The 25404-nt window shown below is 45.6% G+C and overlaps 1 protein-coding gene across 1 annotated transcript in view; it reads right to left on the reverse strand.

The window, feature by feature from the left end:
• Window positions 1-11035: 11035 nt before the first annotated feature.
• Window positions 11036-25404, reverse strand: part of TSPAN15 (tetraspanin 15) — a 34071-nt gene continuing 19702 nt past the window's right edge. Inside the window, exons 4-8 of the mRNA XM_030569616.1 lie at window positions 18029-18124; window positions 15960-16076; window positions 13794-13841; window positions 12258-12374; window positions 11036-11773 (exon numbers count right to left, since the gene is read on the reverse strand). Of these exons, the coding sequence (XP_030425476.1) occupies window positions 11621-11773; window positions 12258-12374; window positions 13794-13841; window positions 15960-16076; window positions 18029-18124 (531 nt within the window). The 3' untranslated portion in view covers window positions 11036-11620. The remainder of the gene's footprint in view (window positions 11774-12257; window positions 12375-13793; window positions 13842-15959; window positions 16077-18028; window positions 18125-25404) is intronic.

Below are 25404 nucleotides of genomic sequence, written 5' to 3' on the forward strand. Positions count from 1 at the left end.
ACTGATGTGGTGATGGAACGAGTTGCTGTGTCTGCAGAATCCAATGATGCCTGCAAGGCCATCCTGGCAATCAGGGAACCTTCCGAGATGCTCACTTTGTATTGTTCTATTTTGTCTGTTGGGAGATGCTCAATGAACGTAGACATCTATGCAAAAATGTTGTGAGTGTATTTGGCTAATAGCGCGGAGTAGTTAGTGATGTGTAACTGAAGATACACTGAGGAATAGGCCTTTCTACCAAACAAGTCAAGGCATTTCCAGTCTTTGTCATAAGAGGTGGTATGAGCCAGGTGTTTTTTATCCCTTGATTAACAGCTTCCACAACCAGTGAGTTTGGGTGAGGGTGAATGAAGAGGAACTCAGGCCTTTTTGCTGGCACGTAATACTTCTTGTCTGAATGTTTACAAGAAGGTGGGGCCATGGCAGGTGTCTGCCAGATCCTTTCTGTCGGGTCCATATGGCAGAATTAATAGGCAATGCAATCTTGGCTGTAGGAGAGGCATGGAGAATGTCAGTGAGCTTATGCTGTGTTTCTGGCAGCTCTTTTAAGCAGATGCCTAGGAAATCAGCCACACGCTTGCATAGATCTTGGAAAGATTTAAAGTAGTCCCACAGTGTTGGGGGAGGCATGATTGTGTCCTCTGGAGACGATGAAGAAATATGGGTAGGAGCTGGATGTCACCCTCTATTAAGTCCTCATTGCCATAATGCTCCTCCCTGGTGATTTCAGGGGAAGCTGGGGCAACCGGTGAGGTAGATCTAGGTGATCTGAACCTGGACTTGTTTAAGGGTTGAATATTGTGAGACCTGTACAGTGCCGATGGGTCTCAGTATGGCCAGTTTGGTGGGAGGGCCATTGAGGGGGCATCCATTGAGGTGGTTGCTACACTGTGGGTTATAGCCCTGAGGTTCCAGGTTTGGTGATGAATGGCGTGGGGTGCCCATCCCAACAGTCACTTCATCCTCCTCATCACTTGAGAGAGGAGGGGCTAAGCCAGCAGGTGTAGCTGTGAGACTCATGGCTGGTCTGGCTGGGATGCCATCTGTGAACATAAGAACGGCTGTACCGGGTCAGACCAAAGGTCCATCTAGCCCAGTATCCTGTCTACCAACAGTGGCCAATGCCAGGTGCCCCAGAGGGAGTGAACCTAACAGGCAACCATCAAGTGATCTCTCTCCTGCCATCCATCTCCATCCTCTGACAAACAGAGGCTAGGGACACCATTCCTTACCCATCCTGGCTAATAGCCATTTATGGACTTAATCACCATGAATTTATCCAGTTCCTTTTTAAACGCTGTTATAGTCCTAACCTTCACAACCTCCTCAGGTAAGGAGTTCCACAAGTTGACTGTGCGCTGTGTGAAGAAGACCTTTCTTTTATTTGTTTTAAACCTGCTGCCTGTTAATTTCATTTGGTGACCCCTAGTTCTCATATTATGGGAATAAGTAAATAACTTTTCCTTATCCACTTTCTCAACATCACTCATGATTTTATATACCTCTATCATATCCGCCCTTAGTCTCCTCTTTTCCAAGCTGAAGAGTCCTAGCCTCTTTAATCTTTCCTCATATGGGACCCTCTCCAAACCCCTAATCATTTTAGTTGCCCTTTTCTGAACCTTTTCTAGTGCCAGTATATCTTTTTTGAGATGAGGAGACCACATCTGTACGCAGTATTCGAGATGTGGACGTACCATCGATTTATATAAGGGCAATAATATATTCTCAGTCTTATTCTCTATCCCCCTTTTAATGATTCCTAACATCCTGTTTGCTTTTTTGACCGCCTCTGCGCACTGTGTGGAAATCTTCAGAGAACTGTCCACGATGACTCCAAGATCTTTTTCCTGACTTCTTGTAGCTAAATTAGCCCCCATCATATTGTATGTATAGTTGGGGTTATTTTTTCCAATGTGCATTACTTTACATTTATCCACATTAAATTTCATTTGCCATGTTGTTGCCCAATCTGTGCCAAAGGGAGGCATGCCCGGGGTGGAGGCAACGACAAGGTCTGCCTGGCTAATGAAATGCTGTGGCACCAGGAAGCGTACGAGGCACACAGAGGGTTAGTCAGCCTCTGTGCCACTGGTGCTGTGGGCTTGCTGTAATATATAGGAACAGCAGGTGGTGCCATAGCACTGCCCAGTGCTGAGGACTTCAGCTCTCGAGGCTGTGAGGGAACAGGCTTTGTTCTTCCAGTGATTGCTCACGTGCATTCCACAATAGGTGTGTGTGCTCGCTAGTGCACCAGTGCCGGAAGTTTTTCCCTTAGCAGTACCCGTAGAGAAGCACCCCTAGTGACTCCTGGAGTGGTGCCACTATGGTGTGGTATAAAAGGCGCTGCACACTCCCCCCCACCCCTCCCAGTTCCTTCTTGCCACCAGTGAAGGTGCTTCGGAACTGCTCTGCTCAAGCTGTGCTGTAGCTTTCCCTCTTTGGACTTTATTAGTTAGTTAGTTAGTACCTATCGCTACAAAAAAAAAAGTTAGTTAGAATAGTTAAGCACTCCCAGGTCGGGGCATGCCCCATGTCCCGGGCTTTAAGTCGTGCGAAACTTGCAAACAGCCTATGCCTGAGAGTGATTTGCATGTGGACTGTTTACGCGGTCTGGGGGGAACCCACCTCAGTGACCACTGCAAAATTTGCAGATCCTTCAAACTTCAAACCAAGAAGGAGCAGGACATACAGCTCCGAGCCATTTTGATGGAGTCGTCCCTGACCCCAACACCGCTCAGAGTTGGCACCAAGCACCGTGGCATCCGTGCGTGGCGACCCAACAGTGCCCTCCACCAGTCGGCACTGCTCCCCATCCATGGGTCACTCTAAAAAGGCGAAGAAGAGACCTTCTCCGCCAAGGCACCGGAGCAGGCTGGGGGAGAGACTAGACCCGGTTTATGCAGCTCTCAGTCCCCATGAGCCTCACGGCCTCTGACTCAAGCCGAGCAGAGTAGCCCAGCCCACTCCAGGCCAACCTCCCCAGATGCCAGTGGCCACATTCGGGTGCTCTCCACACTGAAGGCCCTGCAGGCAGCCCGAGACATTATGTCTCTATCGGTACCAGTCACACCGCCGTCAACAGCTCCCTGGTCCAGAGGCAAGCTGCCACCTGGACCCCCACAGTCACCACCTGGATGGTACCAGTCACGGTCAAGGGAAGGTTCCCGATGCTATTTTCCACACAGTGACTGTCCCACGTGCAGCCCGCGCCGGTCCCTGTCAACCCCCACCAAGCAGCAGGGGTTCCAGGCACCGCTTCACCTCAAGGGAACGCAGACCTTATGATGAGACCATGCCCCGCTGAGACTGGGACAGACAGCACCAGAGGTTGTTATCTCCAAGAAGCTATCGTAGCCCCTCATGGTACAGATGTCGACACCGCTCCCACTCTTTGTCCCATTCAAGATCCCCACCACGGCACTGCTCCCACAGTCCCAGGCGTCAATTGCCGGCACGCCGCCACCGCGGATCCACCCATCGGAGCTGTTCACGGAGAAGCCACTACAGACAGTACTCCCGCTCCTCCATGCCAGGATCGTGGTCTTGTGTTCGGACCGCTCCCAACACCATTACTTGTCCTGATCCCGGGACAGCGGTAGATTGTATGCCTGCCCGGCCTCCCTTCAAAGTCGACAGTCAGTGGGCCAGGCGAGTCAGGCAGGGCAGTCTGCTCTGATGGTGCCACAGCAGGTGCAGTGACACCAGGCCCTGGCCAGCGCTATGGTACCAGTGAGCCCCATGGGCCCGATGCAACCCCCGGTGATGGCTCACTCAGTGGCCGGAGCCTTGGAAAGATGGTTGGCCTCCCTCTCTCAGCATCCCAGAAAAAGGTCCGCAGAGCGCTCATCCCCAGTCTCACACTTAGAAGGGGACGAAGTGGTGGGGCCTACGTCACCAGTGGGGATGCAGACCACCGCACCCCCTTCCTCATCCTCCCCTGATGAGGAGATCATGGCCTCTCCTCCTCCTGTCCCGCAGGAGGACATGAAAGCCCACCAGGAACTGTTGAAAAGGGTAGCATCAAGCCTCAACCTGCAAGCTGAGGAGGTGGAGGAACCCTTGGACTTCCTCTTCAATGTCCTCTCAGCTTCAGCACCAGTCAGGGTGGCTCTCCCACTCCATGAGGGGCCGCAAAGATCTCAAATGCCCTGTGGCAAACCCTGGCTTCCTTGCCCCCCATCCCTAATAGGTCAGAACGGAAGTATTTTGTGCCTGCCAAGGGGCACGAATATCTGTATACCCACCACACCCCCAACTCTCTAGTGATCGAGGCAGTCAACCATAGGGGTCAACCTATGCTCCTACTCCTAAGAATAAGGACTCAAGGAGACTAGATTTATTTGGTAGAAATATTTATTTGTTCTCAAGCTTCCAACTGAGGGTGGCTATCCACCCTGCCCTGCTGGGCAGATATGATTTCAATTTGTGGAGTTCGATGCCCAAATTTGCGGACTCCCTCCAGGAGTGTGATAAGCAGGAGTTTAAGGCTCTGGTTGAGGAGGGCATGGCTGCCACTAGGGCAGCCCTTCAGGAAGCCTCGGATGCTGTGAATATGGCTGACTTTGTGGTGTCTATGAGGAGAGCGTTGTGGCTCCTGCTGTCTGGGTTGTCCAGCGAGGTAGAGAACTCCTTGCAGGACCTTCTGTTCAATGGCAAGGCCCTGTCTGAAGAACAAACAGACCTGAAGTTACACAGTCTTAAGGATTCCCACATGACATTAAAAACCTCCGGTCTTTATGTCCCGGCCCTGGCCAGGACCAAGTTCAAACCACAGCAGGCTCCCAGTCAGGCCACCCATTCCAGATACGAACCCCTTTATTAAAAATCAAGGGACTATAAAAAGCGCCCACAACGGCAATCTTCGCCTGCGCCCCAGCTTGGGCTCTCTAAGGGCAAGCAGTCAGGTAAGCGCCAATTTTGATGGGACACCCGGGGACGACTTACCAGTTTGTGCCAAGGATCCACCCGACCTTCCCTTCTCCAACCGCCTATGTACTTTCCTCCCAGTGTAGTCGCTGCTGACCTCGGACCGATGGGTCCTCAACACCATCTCCCGGGGCTATACCCTCCAGTTTCTTTCTACCCCACCCATCCACCCCTGCTCCCCATCCCTCTTCAGGGACCCCTCTCACAAGAGCTTATTTGAGCAGGAGGTGAGGCGGCTCCTTTGCTTAGGAGTGGTGGAAGTAGTGCTGGCGGAGTTCAGACACAAGGGGTTCTACTCCCGCTATTTCCTTATCCCGAAGGCCAAAAGGGGGCTCAGGCCCATCCTGGACCTGCAACGCCTGAACTAGTATATGGTAAAGCTCAAGTTTTGCATGGTCTCTCTCTGGCCTCCATCATCCCCTCCCTAGATCCTGGAGACTGCTATATCACCCTCGATCTACATGATGCGTACTTCCACATTCATATATTCGAGGGTCACAGGCGTTTGACTCTGCTTCATGGTAGGGCAGGAGCACTACCAGTTCAGTCTTCCCATTTGGCCTATTGACGGCTCCCAGAGTTTTCACAAAGTGTATGTCTGTGGTAGCAGCCTGCCTCAGGCGCCGGGGGGGATCCCGATCTTTCCCTACCTTGACAACTGGCTGGTCAAGGGCAGCTCCAGATCACAGGTACAGGACCACATAACATTCCTTCTGTCCACGTGCACCACAGTGGGGCTGCTGGTAAACAACACCAAGTCCACATTGGTACCGGTGTAATGCATAGAGTTCACTGGGGCAATTCTGGACGCGACATCAGCCAGAGCCTCCCTCCCACTCGACAGATTCGAAACCCTAAGGGAGCTCATTGGCATGGTCATGACTCAGGACTTGGGGTGTCTCAGGATGCGGCCCCTTCAGCTCTGGTTGGCCTCAGTATTCTCGACTCCGTATTCTCCCAGTCCAGAGGCAGGATGGATAAAGTCCATCTAGCCTGCGTGGCTTTTTGCTGGTGCCTAGCAGGCAGAGTGGTCAGAGTTCTCATGGACAACACGGCCTCGATGTTCTACATCAACAGGCAAGGTGGGATCCGCTCCTCAGCCCTCTGCGGGGAAGCCCTCAGGCTGTGGGACTTCTGCATAGCCACGATATCTACTTCGAAGCCTAACACTTATCAGGCGTCCGAAACTCTCAGGTGGATCAGCTGAGCCAGGACTTCTGTCACCTTCCTTCTGTCCTGGTCGAGTCAGCTTTTCTATGCCTTTTCCCTGATTCCACTGATCAGCAAGGACTTGGAAAAGATAAAGATGGACAAGGCCTGTGTCCTTCTGATCACCCCAGCATGGCCCAGGGAGCATTGGTAAGGGACTCTCATGAGCTTGGCAGTCGCCCCATCATGACTGTTGCCAACCCGCCTGGACCTGCTCTCCTCAGACCAAGGTCACTTCTCCACCCCAACCTAGCAGCCCTCCACCTCATGGCATGGCTGCTCAATGGTTAGGCCTGGAGGAGAAGACTTGCTTGGAAGGAGTTCAGCATGTCCTCTTGGAGAGCAGGAGGCCCTCCACACGTCAGGTCTGCCTGGCAAAATGGTCTCGGTTTTCCCAGTGGGCCGCTGATTGGGGTGTCTCAGTGGCTGCTCTGATACAGCTTAAACTAGACTACCTCCTTCATCTTAGAGCCCAGGGCCTAGCACCCTCGTCCATCAAGGTGCCTCTGGTGACCATATCAGCCTTCCACCCACCAGTGCAGGGCCACATGATATTCTCTCATGCCATGACGGTCAATTTCTTAAGGGCTTGGATCGCCTCTTTCCGTATGTTAGACCCTGAGTCCCCCAGTGGGACCTGAACTTCATGCTGGCCAGGCTAACTGGACCTCTATTTGAGCCGCTTGCTACATGCTCCTGGTCACACGTCTCGTGGAAAGTAGCCTTTCTAGTGGCGATCACGTCTGCCAGATGGATCTCGGAGCTCCGGGCCCTGACCTCCAAACCCCAGTACATGGTGTTCAATAAGGATAATGTCCAGCTCTGCCTACACCCTTCGTTCCTCCCCGAGGTGGTCTCTGCCTATCATATAGGCCAGGACATTTTCCTGCCAGTGCTCTGTCCCTACCCTATGCATCCAGTGAGGAGTGCCACCTCCACATGCTGGATGTGAGACGGGCTCTGGCTTTTTACTTGGAACATACAAAGCTGTTCAGGAAGTCTTTGCAACTGTTCATCACCATGTCCGAATGCATGAAAGGTCAGTCTCCCTCCACTCAGTGGCCCTTCAACTGAATCACTTCGTGTATTGATACTTGTTACGACCTGGTGGGAGTTCCCCTGCTGCCAATTGTGAGAGCACACTGAACTAGGGCGCAAGCCTTGTCGGCTGCCTTTCTGGCCCACAACCCTATTCAGGACATCTGTAGGGCTGCTACATGGTCGTGGTCCACACGTTCACCTCACATTATGCGATCATCTCCCAAACCAGGGAGGACGCCAGGTTCGACAGGGCAGTGCTCCATCTCAACTGTCTGAAAACTCCTACCCACCTCCAACAGATATAACTTGGACTCACCTATTGTGGAATGCACATGAGCAATCACTCGAAGAAGAAAAGACAGTTACCTTTTCCGTAACTGGTGTTCTTCGAGACGTTTTGCTCATGTCCATTCCACATCCCACCCTCCTTCCCCTCTCTCAGAGGTCTCTGGCAAGAAGGAACTGAGGGTTGAGGGAGCACGCAGCGCCCTTTATACCACTACCATAGTGGCACCACTCCAGGGATTGCTAGGGGCACTCCCCTACAGGTACTGCTAAGGCAAAAATCTTCTAGCACCGGTGCACATGGCGAACACACACACCTATTCTGGAATACACATGAGCAACACATCTCGAAGAACACCAGTTAGGGAAAGGTAATTGTCTATTTCGCCACAGCTGCCTGTCTCAGAGCTAGACCATATCGGGTCTTTCACTCCTCAGGTTGCCTCTGTACTGGAGGAACCTGATGCCACAGGGTCCAAGGATCTATGTACCGACAGCACTGGGGCAGATTTAGCGGTTGGAGATCGATTTTTGCATGGCGAGTCTCCCTGGAGGGAGGAGTGAGACCGCTTCTTTGTTTTCATGGGGGCTGGGTCCTTTGTGCTCATCTTAGAGGAGGATCCCATGTCTGACATAGCAGTTGGTGAGTGAGTGAGCTGGTGGGGAGGGGTCCCCTGCTCAGGGTCAGAGATAGGATACAGAGATGTCTCCAGAAGCATCAGTTTGAGCTGCAGTTCCCTAGCCTTTCTGGTCCTTGCCATTAACTTTTTGCAGTGCTGGCACTTCTGAGTAACGTGAGTCTCCCCCAGGCAGCGAACACACTGGGAGTGACCATCAGACACTGGTATTGATAGTCTACAGGTGAGGCAATGTTTAAAGCAGGAGCAGGCAAACTACAGCTTGGGGGCCGCATCCCACCCCAAGTGCTGCCCCCGCAGCTCCCATTGGCCAGGAACCATGGGTAATGGGAGCTGTAGGGGTGGCGCCTGCAGACAGGGCAGCGCATAGAGCTGCCTGGCCGTGCCTCTGCTGCTTGAGGTAAGCACCGCCCGGAGCCTGCACTGCTGACCCCCTCCCGCGTTCCAACCCCCTGCACCAGTCCTGATCCCCCTCCTGACTTCCGAACCCATCGGTCCCAGCCCGGAGCACCCTCCCTCACCCTGAACTCCTCATTTCTGGCCCCACCCCAGAGCCAGCACCCCCAGCCGGAGCCCTCACTCCCTCCCGCATTCATGTCCCACCATACAATTTCAATACCCAGATGCGGCCCTCAGGCCAAAAAGTTTGCCCACCTCTACTTTAAAGCCTGGGAAGCCAGGCATAGCCATTTGAAGAGAGTCTCTGGAGGGGAGGGGTGTTTTTTTTTTTTAAATGGAAAGGAAAGAGACAGGAACCCTGCAGGGAACAGGAAGGGGTAATTTTGGGCAGAAAGGAAAAAGTATTCTGAGGAAGAGTATGCTGAGGTGCTGCTGTTGCTCTGACCAAAGCCAACGGCGGCACAGAAGGAACTGGGGGACGGTTGGCTGCATGCATGCGACACCCACTCAGAGCAGCACAAGCTGGCTGCAGCGCGTGCATGGCCAACCAGGCACTGCTACCTTAAATGTCTGACTAGAAACGCTGGGGCGCTTTAACACCTAAAAGTGGGTCACTCACAGGGACATTCCTCAAAGAACAACTGAACTTCTCTGCACTTGCCTGAGAGTTCATGAAAAATAGACTAGGGAGAGATTTTTCTTGTCAGTATCTCAAATCTAGTAACGTTAATGATCGAACAGATCCCTTTTAAAACTATAATCAAAATTAGATTTAAAAAAAGCAGGGGTGGGCAAACTACGGCCCGCAGGCCGGATTCGGCCTGCAAACCGTTTTAAGCTGGCCTGCGAGCTCCCGCTGGGGAGTGGGGTCTGGGGCTTGCCCCACTCCAGCACTCCATCTGGGGAGCAGAGTCAAGGGCCGCTCCACGCAGCTCCCAGAAGCCATGGCATGGCCCCACTCCAACTCCTACGTGCTCCAATGGCTCTGCTCCAGTGGCCCCTCTCCGGCACTCCAATGGGAGCTGCAGTGGCAGTGCCTGCAGACGGAGCCGGAGAAGGGACATGCCGCTGCTTCCAGGAGTCGCTTGAGGTAAACGCTGCTGGGAACCTGCATCCCTTTGCCTCTCTCCACGCTCCAACACCCGCCCCAGCCCTGATTCCCCTCCTGCTCTCCAAACACCTCGATCCCAGCTCAGAGCACTCTCCTCACCCCCATCCTGCACCCCACTCCCTCATCCCAGCCCAAAGCTCCCTCCCATACCCTGAACTCCTCATTTCTGGCCCCACCCCGGAGCCCGCACTCCCCAACCAGAGCCCTCACCCTTCCCACATCCCAACCCCAATTTTGTGAGCATTCATGGCCCTCCATACAGTTTCTATTCCCAGATGTGGCCCTCAGGTCAAGAAGTTTGCCCATCCCTGAAATAAGGTGTTGTGTTTTTTAAAACAAATCATAAAATTTATTGTTTATGAGAACAATCCAGTTTGAAATATCTGCACATAACAGAACAACTCCAAAAATCAACAGGCAATCTAGTTAATTTACTTGGAGGGGAAAATACAATATTTACAAGATTTAAATTAGCCAAACATCCAATAACTCTCATACAAAATCTATACAGTAATAAACTGCGTTAAAAAGTTTGTCAAAGCATTACCTGACTGACTCAAACATTAGTGTATACTGACATTATTAAAAGGCACAAAAGATTCATCTATGAAAGTGTGCTGCATTACATGCAGTTATATGATGTCATTAAATCAGTCACTAGGGTTGCCAACCCTCCAGGATTGTCCTGGCATTCCCAGGAATTAAAGATTAATCTTTAATTAAAGATTATGTCATGTGATGAAACCTCCAGGAATATGTCCAGCCAAAACTGGCAGCCCTAGTCAAGACCAGCATGAAAAAGTTATTAAATATGTATTTGATATTACAATTTAGCTCAATATACAAAGACACAAAAGTTTCCTTTATGATTAGGAATCAATATGAAAATACAAACATTTAAATATGTCAAACTAGAATACAAAAGCTCTTTCAAAAAAATTTAGCTCTGAGTTTTCCCAACATAAAGTATTCCTCACCACAGATCTTTCAGTAATCATTAGAAAATGTTCAGTCAACCACTGTCAAGCAGGGCAGGCCCCTGGGCTTGTGCTTTGAGGGTAGATATACACTGCAATTAACCATCCATAAAACAAAATTGGGTTTGTTTAGTTTGGAAAAGAGAAGACTGAGAGGGGACATGATAGCAGTTTTCAGGTACCTAAAAGGGTGTCAGCAGGAGGAGGGAGAAAACTTGTTCACCTTAGCCTCTAAGGATAGAACAAGAAGCAATGGACTTAAACTGCAGCAAGGGAGGTTTAGGCTGGACATTAGGAAAAAGTTCCTAACTGTCAGGGTGGTTAAACACAGAAATAAATTGCTTAGGGAGGTTATGGAATCTCCATCTCTGGAGATATTTAAGAGTAGGTTAGATAAATGTCTATCAGGGATGGTCTAGACAGTATTTGGTCCTGCCATGAGGGCAGGGGACGGGACTCAACGACCTCTCGAGGTCCCTTCCAGTCCTAGAATCTATGAATCCACAGCTGGCCTGTGTAAGCCTTGGAGGCCACTTGCTTCCTTTAAGATATAAATGAGGACAGGATGGGAGATACAGGGCCTGTGTTAGAGGCAAACAGCCACCTGGGGCAGCAGAGTTGGGGAAAGCACCAAAATAAATGTTTGAACTAAACTATAATATGGTGGCAATGCTTCTGCCTTTGCAGAACACCACATTCCTTTAAAATACACTGGATTACCTGACCCACGTTTTAATTCTCATGAGATTTAGCACTCTTCAGGGTATGAAATTCCTCAGAATGCACAGCCTGAGAGATCCTTTAAAAATTCAAAGCATACTCAAGCTGAAATACACAGGAAAAGCAGTTAAGAACACATGGTGGAGAGAGTTAAGTTTCTGATTTGAAGTACACTTTTTTTTTAAAAAAAATCAAAGAGGTTTACAGATTAATTAGGCTCAAGATCTTTAAGATCTGCAGAAATACATACAAGCCACAACACAAGATTTGTTTTTTTTAAACAGCACTTGAGGTCTTGCATGGCAGCTACATTACTCAGGATAACACATACAGCAACCTGTGCTTGCAAATTCAGTTTCTGATTTCGGCTGTATTTCGTGTAAAAGCTTCTCGTTAAGTTTGTATTCAGCAATGATATCCTCTACGCGAGTTATGTAAAGTAAAGATAACAACACTCCAAGGAACTGTAAAATAAAACAGCAAATATAAATAGGAGACAAAGTTCTGCTTATCCAACACCTCTCACTTTAAATTTTTATATATAAAAATTGGGGCCTCAAGCCAGCGCAATCTTGGAGAAGGGAAAATCCACATTTGAGAGGAATGAAGGAAATATATTAATGACCAGCTGATTTTTAAAAAAGACAATAGAGGCTGTTTGAAACCACTCTGGGGTATGGAATGTTAGAATAAGTCTTGGTAGAGACAGATTAGCGAGCAGAGTTCAGGTGAGGTGATTAGGGTCATGAAAAAATGCAAAATATGACATTGCTGTCACTAATTCAGTGGGGCTCTGTACAGGCACAAATGTCCAGCCACATAAGTTTACAGAATACATAAATTTTAAATAAAAATGTATTTTATTAACTATAAAATCAAATCCCTTTTTTTTACCAAAGCAATGAACCAAATATTCCCTTTAACGACAATGTAATGACCTAGCCTTACCTGGGGTAACAATATGCCAAGCATGGCGCCAGCCATGATGCTGTAGTTGTCTAAGAACCAAAGGAGTACTGCATTTGTGCATCCTCGGACATATATAATGTCTCGAACAGTCAAGTGCTGTAAAATAATGAAATATACCTTCAAATAACAGTTTAATTAGAAGAGAACAGAGATGTATTTTTGGAATATAAAGGGGCAAATTCTGCCTCATTCACATCCATGCAACCCCTCTGAATTTGGCACAGAGGGCTTATCACCAACTCTCAAATAATGTATTCTGAAGTTTTTCAAGTCTAAACAAGTGCTTTTTACATTCCATTTATACTTTGCTGAAAAAAATATACCTGATCCTAATTTTAGACTATATGGAATACAGAGGCATCTATCCACCTTTACATCCCTACTTTCCAAGCTGCTGCTACTGCTACTGGAATACAAAAATACAAAACCATAGACAAAGTGCTATCCTGCCTTGTAATAGGCTCCAAGTAGGCTGGAGACAAAAGAATATAAGTCTTAATCCTACAATATTTTGAGCATTCTAGACCTGGACTGATAAGACATTGAAATGAATGGAACTGCTCATGTGGTTAAAATTAAGCACATGTTTAAATGCTTTGCTGGATCAGGGCCAGACTGGAATACTTAGCAGCTTGCAGGATAAAGCCCTCAGTCAATGAGCCTAGATGAAGGGAAAGATCATTTTTAAAGGTGACTGCCAATCTAAAAAAATTAACAGTTGAACTTGGCATTTTATGCTAAGTGCCTTATGAGAGAGGTATTTTAGTCCAACAGTAATTTTTGTTCTACAAGCCTATGAAGTACAGACCTGTGGCAGATCAGTTCAGTATGCACTCTATGCTCTACTGTGGGCCTGGACATGCAGCCCTTTCTCACATGGCTAGTCCCAACAAAGCCCACAACACTAAAGTCAATGGACTACTCCATGAGTGAAATCTACAGAACTAGGCCATATGTCACAACTACACTTAAAAAGCATTAAAAGCCTGCTCACAAAAAATACGGAATGTCCTACTTCCTCTCCAGTGTTACATTATTTTGTCAAGTTTTCTAAATTTTATACCAACTACTATGGCATGTAAGATATTGTAAGAACTAAAAGGACACTTTACGAAGATGTGTTTTTATTTAGTGAGAAGCCTTGATTTTCCTAAAAAATAATTTCCTGGTTGTAGTCATGGCATTAGCATTACTGAAATAGTCTGTTGTATACTGAATATGCAGCATTAGATGTTGGTTTGTATTTCTCCTATCTGGAAAGGAATTTTTCATCTGAGTCAAATCAGCAAACCTAAAGGTGGAAGAAAGAGAGCATTTCACAGGCAAGCCATGTGTTTCCTCATGGATTACTCTAGATAAATCAGGTTAATCTTTGATTTCTTTATACTTCAAAAATTGGCAAAAAAAAGTTAAAATCATGTAAGCATTATATTAGTAATTTACTTAACCTTAACAAAATCCAGAAAGAGGGAACATGAAACACTTTACAATTAAAAGACTTTACAATTAAATTACCTCTCTGTCAATCGTTTTATATCCACACATAGTGTTCATAATGTCTGTCTGAAAAGAAAAAATAAATGTCAAAAATTGGAAAAAATACTCACAAAAGCAAATTTATTTTTACTTTTCACTTATCAGATTTATGTAAAAGCAACTTCAAAACTGGCAGTGAAGCCATAGCTGTGCCTACACAACCTCTTCTCCTCACAGGCCTTCCTTGTCCAGGTAGGATCATGTCTTGTGCATGGAGCCAGCATGGATGGTTAGGCAGTTGCACACAAGGGTGAGCTGCTAGGTGTGCTTGCCAAGGTGGGCAGTCAGGAAAAGGCATTCAAAAATACAAGGATATTTTAAAGAGGGGGTGGATTCCAGTTTCTGTGACACCTGGTCAGTAAAATTTATGGTGACTAGAGCAGTCACCGTCACAAGGAATGGATTATTGTGAGACAGTTGTTGGAGGATAGTTAGGGTAGACATAAGTCACGAAGTGTTTACACTTGCACTGTGTCAATCTCAGTAGGTTGACCATGGCTTCACACCATCCAAGGAGGTGGTTTTACTGCATCGCTGTAATGGGACACTTACTTCGGCCAGATACAAATTTGAGCATAGACACATGCACAAATAGGTTGACACAAAGTGACTTACATTGACCTAACTTTGTAGTGTAGACCAGGATGAAGGAAAGTGTAGGTCCACTACTTAGCAGAGAAGGAGAGCTAATAATGGAAGACACCAAGAAGGCTGAGGTGTTTTGTACCTGTTTTGCTTCAGTCTTTATTAAAAAGTGACCAGATGCTTAACACAACTAATATTAACGATGAGGGGGAAGGAACAAAAGCCAGAACAGGGAAAGAACAAGTTTAAGAATATTTAGATAAGTTAGATGTTGACAGGGCCTGGATCTGTGCAGAAAGCAAACATTCAGATTTGGCATGACAAATACAGTATAAAAGACAATCGGGTAGCCTTTTATCTAAGTTGGAGAACCACAAGTACCTGGGCACATGCAGAAAGATGTATGCAGCAAGTACAGATGTTAATGCCAAATTCCCTTATTTCAAAACTAATTTGGTCAGGATCAGGAAAACATGGAACTGCACAATGAACAAAGTTGAAAGACTATACAAGTACCTTATTTTTGTCTTGTACATAGACCTCACTTCTAAAGACTGAAACAAAGTGGGAAAGGCATTTCCAGTATTTTTTTTAATTGTGGACTATTTCCTTATCAAACTTAGTGTTTAGCCTTCAAAGTAAGAGCACTGGTTACAGAATACTTGTGATGGGTATGATGGATTTAGAAACTGTTCCAAATCTCTAATAAAACCAGTATTTTTGGAAGGGTTCAGATGAAAAAAAAGAAAAGTTAGTTTCTGCCTGTCTCTCCATTAGCAAGCTGACATTCACTGCTTTTGGGCATGCAGCAGAAAGAGCAGGGGTATTTTTGAGCGATGCAGACCAATTTTCCTGCTGTGCGTCATGCTATTTGAAGAAAGGAGAAGTTAGTTTCTCATTGCATGTATTCAGGTTTCTCACATCATTGGGAATGAACAGCTAGTGTGTGTGTACATACATATGTGAATGCAACTTATGAGAATGCATATAATGCTAAAGGGAAAGCACGAACAGTCAAAAGAACTTAGAGGTGATGTGCAAATTAGCAAGGATAAGAGAAGTATTTAGTATATTTAGTATTCAGCCAAATCAGAATTACTTTCCCCTTTTAAAGTTCCTCAGAGTCACAGATCACCAGCTCCCACTTCAAGTGGCAGGGCTGGCCGGGGAGGGAGGGGGCAAGTGGGGCAATTTGCCTCGGGGCCCCCATGAGAATATAGTATTCTATAGTATTGCAACTTTTTTTTTATGGAAGGGGCCCCTGAAATTGCTTTGCCCCAGACCCTCTGAGTCCTCTGCATGGCCCTGTCAAGTGGCACCCCACTATATACTATATTGGCCCCATAACAACCTTGGGGAGATTATAGTTAGCATAAGAACCTAGCAACTATGAAAATCTGTTCCTTGTTGCTTAATTAACAGACATATTTCCCAAGATTCTTAACTGATGAAAAGTTATTCTTTAAGAGAATGAGTAATTTAGGATAGTTCTTTTTCTGTGAATCAGTGAGATTTAACAGAAACCAGCTAAAATAATAAGATCAAATAGAGTTTACATACCTTATTTGTAATACAACAAGTATAGGGCACTCCACAGGCTAATGGCCCTGGTGCAGAACACTCATGGTACATATTCTGTGACCAGTCTTTAAAATCTTCCCCACCACAACACTTAAACTTAAAAAAGAAAAAAAAATCTGTCTTAAAAATATGTTTCTAATAATTGCAGAATGAATCAAATATAAAAATGAATTAATTTTAAGAAAGTTCAAATATCAGAGAGGAAAGAGGCAGCAACTACTGAGGTATCTGCTTGTCATACCATTGACTCATTAACAAAAGTTATAGGACAGCATGTCCCAAAATTGTAGTCAAAGTCACAAATAAAATATGCAGGATAAGGGACAATCAAATTTAAAATGCATTGGATCAGAGTCAATGTTTCAAGTAAAAAGCCCAAACATCTTTTATAGAAGAAATCAGTAAAACTACAGGATTAGAGGCAAAATGAAAGAGGAAAAGCTGTCAACATATCTTTAGAGATGGTTAAATACAATATTTTGCATAAAATTGTATCCACAGGAAAATTTCTATCTGACTGACAAGGAGGGAAAAGCTAAATTGAAATATCTAGTTTGTTGTTAATGTACATATGCATTAATGGGCAGTGTTGAAGCTGGGGCTGTAATGGGGCTATCAATTTTGCTTTGATTAGCAGGTGTGTGTATACATTGCATTGCCCCTGAACACAGAAAGAATATTAAGACAGCTAAAGAATTGGGCTCCTGAAGAGCAGGATCCAACTTCAATATGCTGTCTATTCAAAATGACTAGCAGCATTATGGATACACATCATGTCCCACCATCATTCATTAAGCCATTACTCTTAAGTTTAACCATAAAAGTAACTGACACTCAGTCCCAGATCAGTTTCTGAAAGATGATAGATATTGGTTTGGATCTAAATAACACAAAACTTATTTCTTTTTTAGTTGAATTTTGAGCTGGTCAATTTTGACCAGGTTCCTGAAAGGAAAAAAAAAAAAAAGAGTTTAAACACAAAAACGGTATTTTATCTAGGGATGTTCTTGCAAATTATAAAAAACAGCAGAATGTTTTCAAAGTGATTTAATTAACAGAATAGGACTGTGATCCTGCAAACAAAACAAATATAGTTAATTTACAGTCATCCAGTTAATTAAAAAAGCCCTCCGCTATTGCTTTTTTCAAAATGAGCAAAAAGTGTGTTTACCTATCACTGGTACTTATAATCACTGTCCATACACATAACTATTTGTAGAACATGGAAACTCTTAGAAGGGTATGAACTAATATGACAAGATATCTTAAAGATGGTTTGCTTTTGAAAACTTTTTCCATGTTCTACTTTGTTTTTGAAAGTACTGTGGTGTTTCCATAACGATGTTACAAAATTTGTGCACCATCTAGAGCCATTTAAGAAAAAGGTTTTAACACATCTATATATTGTATAGGATCCCTATACACACATCTGAACACTTTCTGTTTCTTCTATAGTCTCAAAAGTATGTCAGAATTCTTAAATAATCCAATAAACATTTTAACACAGTAGCCTTAATAAAGGCTATGAGCCAACCACATATGCTATTAAATACTGTTCAGCTGCACTCGATATCGTGTGAATTTTAGTAACGGATATACCTCCTTCAGTAAGCATTTCAAGAAGAAACATGAAGAATTTGTTTAAGCAAAATACTTCATAGCTTTTGTAAGTGAGGCCCAGTCCTATGCCCACTAGAGTGGATTTCAAAGGAAATCTTTGCATTGTCTTCAGCAGGATTTGGATCATGCCCTTAGTCCCAGATTCCCATTCAGAAGTGTAGGGGTTGCAGTTTGCACTCCTCACACCTGAGAGGGAAAGGGGGCTTTAAAAGCCAATTAGAACTCTATAAAATCCCTGCAAGTAGAAAGTCTACAAGAGATTTTCCAGCTCATACAAGGGAGTCTATTCCCCCCGGTTAATGGGAGTTAGATTCACACACCAATGGAAGAATACGCTCCGTAATATTTATTATCAAGAGTGACATTCAAGGATTTACCACGTTCCCTTCTAGTATTAGTTTTAATTAAATACTCCCAGAAAAACACACCTGCTTTTGAACAAAATCCATTATGTTTTTGAAGTCCAGATCATCATAATAATTCTTAATTCCTCTTCGGATATTATCATTTAAAAAGTCAATTGTCTAGGGGACAAAAGCAAAATAAGATGCATCACTTGCATATTCTACAACAATATTTAAGACTCAGCACTTATTGATAGGGTAACTAATGGGCATAAAACTATCACAAACAGATATTCTGTCATAATAGATTCAGATAGTAACTAAATTAGGCCCTGATCATGTAAAGACTTATTCACTTGCTTAATTTTAAGCAGATAAGTAGTCCCATTGACACCACTGATTAAAGTTTAAGCACATGCATATGTTTTTGGATAATCAGTGCCTTAGATGTCACTTGTTACGATAGTATAAATAATTAACGTTGCCTAGCTCTTACATAGCACCTTTCATCTATAGAACACAAAGCACTTTACAATGAAGGCAAATATCATTATCCCCATTTTACAGATAAAGAAACCGAGGGATGGTGAAATGAAACGATTTGCCCAAGGTCACCCAGCAGGCTAATAGCAGACACAGGAAACAGCCCAGGTCATCTGAGACCAAGTCTAGTGCAACCTGACCCTTAACAAGTCAGCTCTGATTGTGGGATTGGGGAATGGTCCAGATCCCTGGCAGCTTGAGGGCAATGGCCTGCCAAAGGCAGCCCTCCTGGGTTAGAGTTGCTACAAATCGTAAATTCACAACATCTCTCATTTTTGGAATGCCTGCCGAGAACTTTTCCTCTCAGCTTACCCAGAACACCTAGTCGAGTTCTGGGAAAACACTTCATCCAGTTCTCTGGGATCCAAAAACCCAGTGCAACTCCAGCTACTCATTCGGGTTACTTTATTAGGCATGTAACAACTCTATGCCCATCTTGGCCAGGCCCAGACACAAGGGGGTTAGGTACAGGATGGAAACATAAGCACACATCATGTCACACACTGCACAGTATATATATATTTTTTTCGAGCTACTAATATCTATACTTCTTGAATCTAATTGGTTTGTACATCGTATAGATCATGTAAGGACCAGTCACTTTGCAGATCATGGAAACCCCAATTGCTTATGTCCTCACCTTAATATTACAAACTTATCAGTTCAGGGTGTTCCCGCTTATCGCAACCAGTCTCCAGCACACAGTCTCTCACACCCTTGTTTACAGTGTAACCCTGCACTCAAATCAAGCTATATGCAAGTTTACTCCTGCCCAACAAGATCTATGCCTACACTTAAAACTGACAGGATTAGTTGCATGGACCCAGGCACACTCCATAAAGGGAGGCACAAAGTGGAACCAGGCTTCTTCCTGCTCTACCTTCCTTGCTACTGCACATCCCAGTCTGTTGCCCTCCTTCCTTCAGGGTTATTCCTTGCATGAAGTACATGCTGTGAGGTTCACTAGGTTGGAAGAGATTTCACGGGTACATGTGGTAGAATTCATTTGTCTTTGATTTGCAAAATCACAACTTTGTCTGGTTTGCCCTGGCAGATTCGGTTAGATTCCCCTTCAGGTGATAAAATTAACAAAGAGGTGATTGGTGCTCTCAACCCTACAGTGGTCAGGAGTTAGAATAATGCCCCTTACTAGTACATTGGGTATCAGTCCAACTCTCCTAAAGAATGGGCCTGGAGATGCATGGAGGCCTAGGCACTTAGAAAACGTTGTTCACTCTCATAATTTTATCCAAGATTTGCAATATTTGGTTGTTCTTCTTAATCCCAAGCTCATCGGGGCGGCTCTAGAGATTTTGCTGCCCCAAGCACGGCAGGCAGGCTGCCTCTGGCGGTTTCCGCAGGCACGCCCCCCAGGGCTTGCCGCCCCAAGCATGCGCTTGGCGTGCTGGGGCCTGGAGCCGCCCCTGAAGCTCATGGAACCATGTGATTATGTAAGACTTTCAGCTTCCATGTTTTAAAAAGTTTCTAACCCTCAAGGTTGCGGAGAAAAGATTGAAAACATAAATCCTAAAGGCTGTAAAACCAGAAGGGCAATAAGTGGATCTGGTTTTTATTTTAAAAAGACACATTTGATGAGGTCTGACTCACAATTTTTGTATGCTTGAGTTGGCAATACTGCTTATGTAAGGCCTGGTTGTTATGTAAGGCCTCAGGAAGAGGTCTGCACAAGACTTTGGCCTTGATCAGGTTTTAGAACAGCTGCAAGACTTGGTAGGTCTTAGAGTAACATGGGTTTGCTTTAGGCCAGAATACGTTAGGATGCTCTGTCTTTGAGCATTGAAAAGTGGTCTTCCCTCCTTTTCACAGCTGCCAGGAAAAGTGCCTTTAGAAAACACTGTGTTTAAGTTAAAGATTTAGTACAGTTCCTGTCATTCGTAAGGTTGCCAGGTGTCTGGTTTTAGACTGGACCACTTGGTCAAAAAGGGACCCTGGTGGCTCCAGTCAGCACTGCTGACTGGACTGTTAAAAGTCTGGTTGATGTGGGGCTGGCAGGCTCCCTACCTTACTCCGCACAGCTCCCAGGAAGCAGCTGGCCTGTCCCCCCAGCTCCTAGGCATAAGAGCAGCCACAGGGGTTCCATGCACTGCCCCCACCCCACGCGCTGGCTTCCCCCGACCAATGGGAGCTGTGGGGGCAACACCTGTGGGCAGGGGCAGTGCACAGAGCCTCCTAGCTGCACCTCCACCTAGGAGCTGGAGGGACATGCCGGCTACTTCCCAGGAGTTGTCACCCAGAGCCCGCACCCTGAACACCCTCCTGCACCCCAACCCTCTGCCCCAGCCCTGAGCCCCCTCTCACACCCAAATTCCATCCCAGAGTCTGAGCGCCATCTGCACCCCAACCCCCTGCCCCAGCCCTGAGCCCCTTCCTGCACTCAAACTCCCTCCCAGAGCCCAGACCCCAGAGCCCCTCCCACACCCCAACCCCCTGCCTCAGCTCGGATCTCCCTCCTACACTCCAAACCCCTCAGTCCCACTCCCCTAGCCCGGAGCCCCTTCCTGTATCCCAAATCCCTCATCCCCAGTCCCACCCCAGAGCTCGCACCCTTAGCCAGAGCCATCGGCCCCTCCCACATCCCAACCCTCTGCCCCAGACCAGTGAAGATGAGCGAGAGAGAGGGGGAGAGGGAGAGGGGGGGCCAGGCCTTGAAGAAGGCACAGGGCAGGAGTGTGGCCTCAGGGAAGGGATAGGGCAGAGGGTGGTGCAAAGGTATTTGGTTTTCTGAGATTAGAAAGTTAGCAACCCTAGTTACTTGGCCAAAATATTTCAGTACCTGTTTCTATCCTCACTGCTCCCCTGCCATTCCCAATGATACAAAGCAGAATAATCTCTCATCAAACATACAAATAGTTTATGGTCTAACATGAAAATAAATAATTGTGCTAAAGATCATTTGTGAAAAAAGAGCTTCAGTTTAGCTGGAATAGAAAGGAGAGGGAAGAAATGAATATTTGCATACTTTACAATCATGGCTTTGAGCACATATAAAAGTCATCCAGAAAAGAAGCTGTAGATATAAGAAGCGATGTCTCCTGAGCTCAATGTACTGGGAACTACAGACATGAATCAAGAAGAACACCTAAGAGGTAAGGAAAAATGTCTATAACTTTTCTCTTTTAAGTATCCAATATAGTCACAGCCTTCCTGAAACAGGCAGTCCTCAGAACCAGAACACCTCAATCTTCCTTATAACTAAAACTTCCATAATTAAGAAATGTATCAAGACTAGACTTCACTGGTCAGAAATAGATACAGTAATTTCCTTGGTATGTAGAGAATGCCCCACAATAAATAAAGTCTGTAGAAATAATAAAATATTGTGTTCACTTCTTCTATTCTGTTAATATTAGATTTCTTAAATCCCAATAAAACAAACATCCGCAGAAAACAATTGATTATATAAGAAATCTAATCTTCATCTTTTTGCCAATATCAAATACACCCTTTATCCAAGAATCAAAATCCTGCAAGTGGGTGGACTCAACTGATGGATCTTTTAATTTCTAGCTTTTGTACACTTATATAAGCGCATCCCAAATAAAGAGAACCAAATTTGTCTTCACAATATGCAAAATTAAACTATGAAAAACTGAAAATTAAATAAATAGTTTAGAGTTTGAGTCTATAAACCTGTATTTCTTTATACCTAGTTGAAAACTATTGTGAGGGAGCACACATAAAGCAAGCTAAAGATTTATAATACATTTGTTTACCTAGATCTGCACACATTAATCACAGATTTGGTCTCTTATCTTCCCAATTTCTCTCCTCTCTCCAAGCCCTCAACTTCTTTCTTGACATTTTTGTTCAACTGAGGCCACAGTAGTTCTTTCCTTATAGCCCTGGTAGCTTAACATTAGTAGTAGTTTAACATTATAGCCAACCCTATGCAAGAAGATGGACTATGCAAGAAGATGGACTAATTTTCTTCAGCTGTCAGCTCCTCAGGGAAAGCCTTCATGAGAGCACCTTCCTTCAGACTTCAAGAAACAGAAACAGAGGATGTTCATTACAACAACAAGGTAGGCCCCAGGAGCTCGTCAGTGTGGCCTGTTCCTCATCATGACTAAGGCTATGTCTACACTACAAACTTTGACTGCAACATATCAGTATAAACATGCCCCAAGCAGTATATCTATCACTCATGCATGTGCATACTCGGCTCCTCGAGTCAGAGCTGCACACACTCACCAGGATTGCTTGCATCAATGCACTGTGTGGTGCACCATGGGCAGGTAACCCAATGTGCAACTCACCACCATCCAGCGCACTGTCCTTTGGAAAGTTTTGGCAACGCATGTTGGGGCAGTAATGAATTGTGCAGAGGTGACTGGGAGCAAGGGGATCAACTTCCCAGCATGCAACTATCTCCATCCCGTAATTTCATCCATATCCCATAATTTTTGTGCCTTTGGTGCCACCTTCTGGCAACTGCATGTAGTGTGGCAGCTCTCTTTCTCGTGCGGCAACTGCCTCCTTCTGCAGTATAGTCCACCCATCTGGGCCAGATCAATCGTAGGGCTTTCCCCTGCTGGAGTAGTCCAAACAAAAGAAAGGGAAATTAATAAAACTTGAAGTCCATATGAGAGGATGAGGGGAATGCTCCCCTCTCAGACTCTCTCTGTAGCAGTTCCTCCTTTCCCTCAGGGAGGGACCCTTTGGAAGTTATCCTGGGGAAAGAGTTTGCCTTTCCTTCCACTCTCTTCTGCTGGGATTGCAGCTCTGGTCTCTCCTCTGCTCTGCCACCAAATGAGCTACTCCCCTACCTTTTAACTTCTCTACCAATTGGTGCATTTCCTACAGGTGTGGAGAGGCAGGGCTGGCTGAACCCAAAGAAGTTCCTTAACCCCTTGTTGCCCAGTGTGGGATTTGTATACCCCATCACATTCCCCTAAAGTTTTAAATAAAACATGCTTACTGACACTTCTGCTTCAGAGTGCTTGTGCACGGCACCACTCACAACACCAGCCATGGTGAGTATGGCCCACCAGGGGTGAGGGAAATGAGGAGGAAATTGCTTGATTGCATGAGCCTATGAGTATAGAGCAATGGCACTGAAAACTGGCACCGTTTTCACAGGTGGTGTCATTTTAACTGATATCTCCCTCCTGAGGGTAACAAAAGCACAGAGAGCACAGCTGCTGCCAGTATCCCGCATGGGCCCATATGCCACTAGCCTGTTTACTGCAATGGTGTGTGCCAAAGTTACCGCCAATTGGCGTCGGAAGCATCCTACCACAGAGGAAGAAATAAGGCTGCCATTCACAGAAACCTTCAGGAGAGGATTGCAGAGTACCTCGATGAAAGTTTCAGCGATATCTCTCAGGAGGGCTCAAGGGAAATTCCTGTGTACACACACAAAGTTCTCTGTAAGACCCCCACCACATAACTCTATAGGGGGATGAAAAGCAGATAATAACACTATTCTGTTTGTTGTACCAATGCTTCTTCCAATATCAGTAAATTAATGAGAAGTCAATAGCTGTGTCCTGCTAAGTTGGGGGCATCATCAGTACATAATTGAAAGGAGAAATACATTTACATATGCACTTCAATTTCCTTCCCCTTGACCTAGGCTCAACTGCCATGACTGACTGGATTGGCAAGTGGAATCTCAAAAAGGTCCTGGTTCATAGAATAGCTGGACCCCCTGGTTGCATGTCCCCCATCCTCCTCCTCATCATCATCCTTGCTGTTCACAGGTATCCACAGTAATCTGCAGGGTTGTTGTGAGGTCTCCACCAAGTACAGCATGCAACTCATTGTATAAAGGGCAGGCCTGTGACTCAGCATTAGTGTGACTGTTGGCCTCTCTGGCCTTCTGGTATGCCTGTTACAGGTACTTCACTTTCACACGGCACTGCTGCTGATCCTCCATGCAATCTGCTTGCAGATATCTACATTTCTGTGGCTGGTCCATACCTGTGCCTGCACAGCCTCTTCTCTCCACTGTCCCAGGAGGTCCAATATCTCCAGTCTACTCCAAGCCAGAGTATGTCTGAAATGTGTAGCCGGCATGGACAGCTGGGCACTTGCACACAACAATGGAGAGCCAACATGTGTGCTTGCCGAGCTGAACAATCAGGAAAAGGCATTTAAAAAATCTGTGGGGTTTTACGAGTGGAGAGGTCTTCTGGTCTCCATGTCCTTTGGGCAGTGCAGTTCACAAATGTGACCAGAGCAGTCTGCGTTGGGCATTGTGGGACAGCTGCTGGAGGACAGTTAGGGTCAACGTAAGTAACACAGCATCTACACACATGCTGTGTTGACCCCAGAACATCGAACAAGACTCAGTGCTGCTTAGGGAGGTGGTGTTACTGTATCGCCATAATGGGGTGCTTAGATCAGAGGGAGACAAATTTAAGTGTAGACACATGCACAGTTAGATCAATGCAAGACAGCTTATGTCAATCTACCTTTGTAGTATAGACCGTGCCTTAGTCCCCAAAGGATGGTCAGTGGGCATCTCACTTCTTTCATTCTGGGAATCTCATTTTCCCTTCTAAAGCCCTCATCTATTTCTCTTCTAGTTAACTGTAATTGCGCATCCCTTGGCTAGAAAGGCAAAGGAGAGGGCTCATCTGACATCTGTAAAAGATTGCAGATATTTACTAAGGGAGGGAGGGAATAAAGATTCTCCATCTTAGTTATATCTGATAATGTTTCAGAAGGTTGAGATCCAACTGGTGTATCTTATTGGCTGATAATTATGTGCAAGACATTGTGCTGCTGTCCTGATGAATTCATTTCTTCTGCACAATAGGAAATAATAAAACAACCTTCCACAGGCAAATAGAAGTAGGAAGAGAAGATAAGAAGATGCTTTTCTAGAAGAAATGTATATCTTATATTTATACACACCATCAAACTTTCATATTACCACATGCATGATAGTT

Source organism: Gopherus evgoodei, chromosome 7 (genome assembly GCF_007399415.2).
Source record: "Gopherus evgoodei ecotype Sinaloan lineage chromosome 7, rGopEvg1_v1.p, whole genome shotgun sequence".
Taxonomy (NCBI): domain Eukaryota; kingdom Metazoa; phylum Chordata; order Testudines; family Testudinidae; genus Gopherus; species Gopherus evgoodei.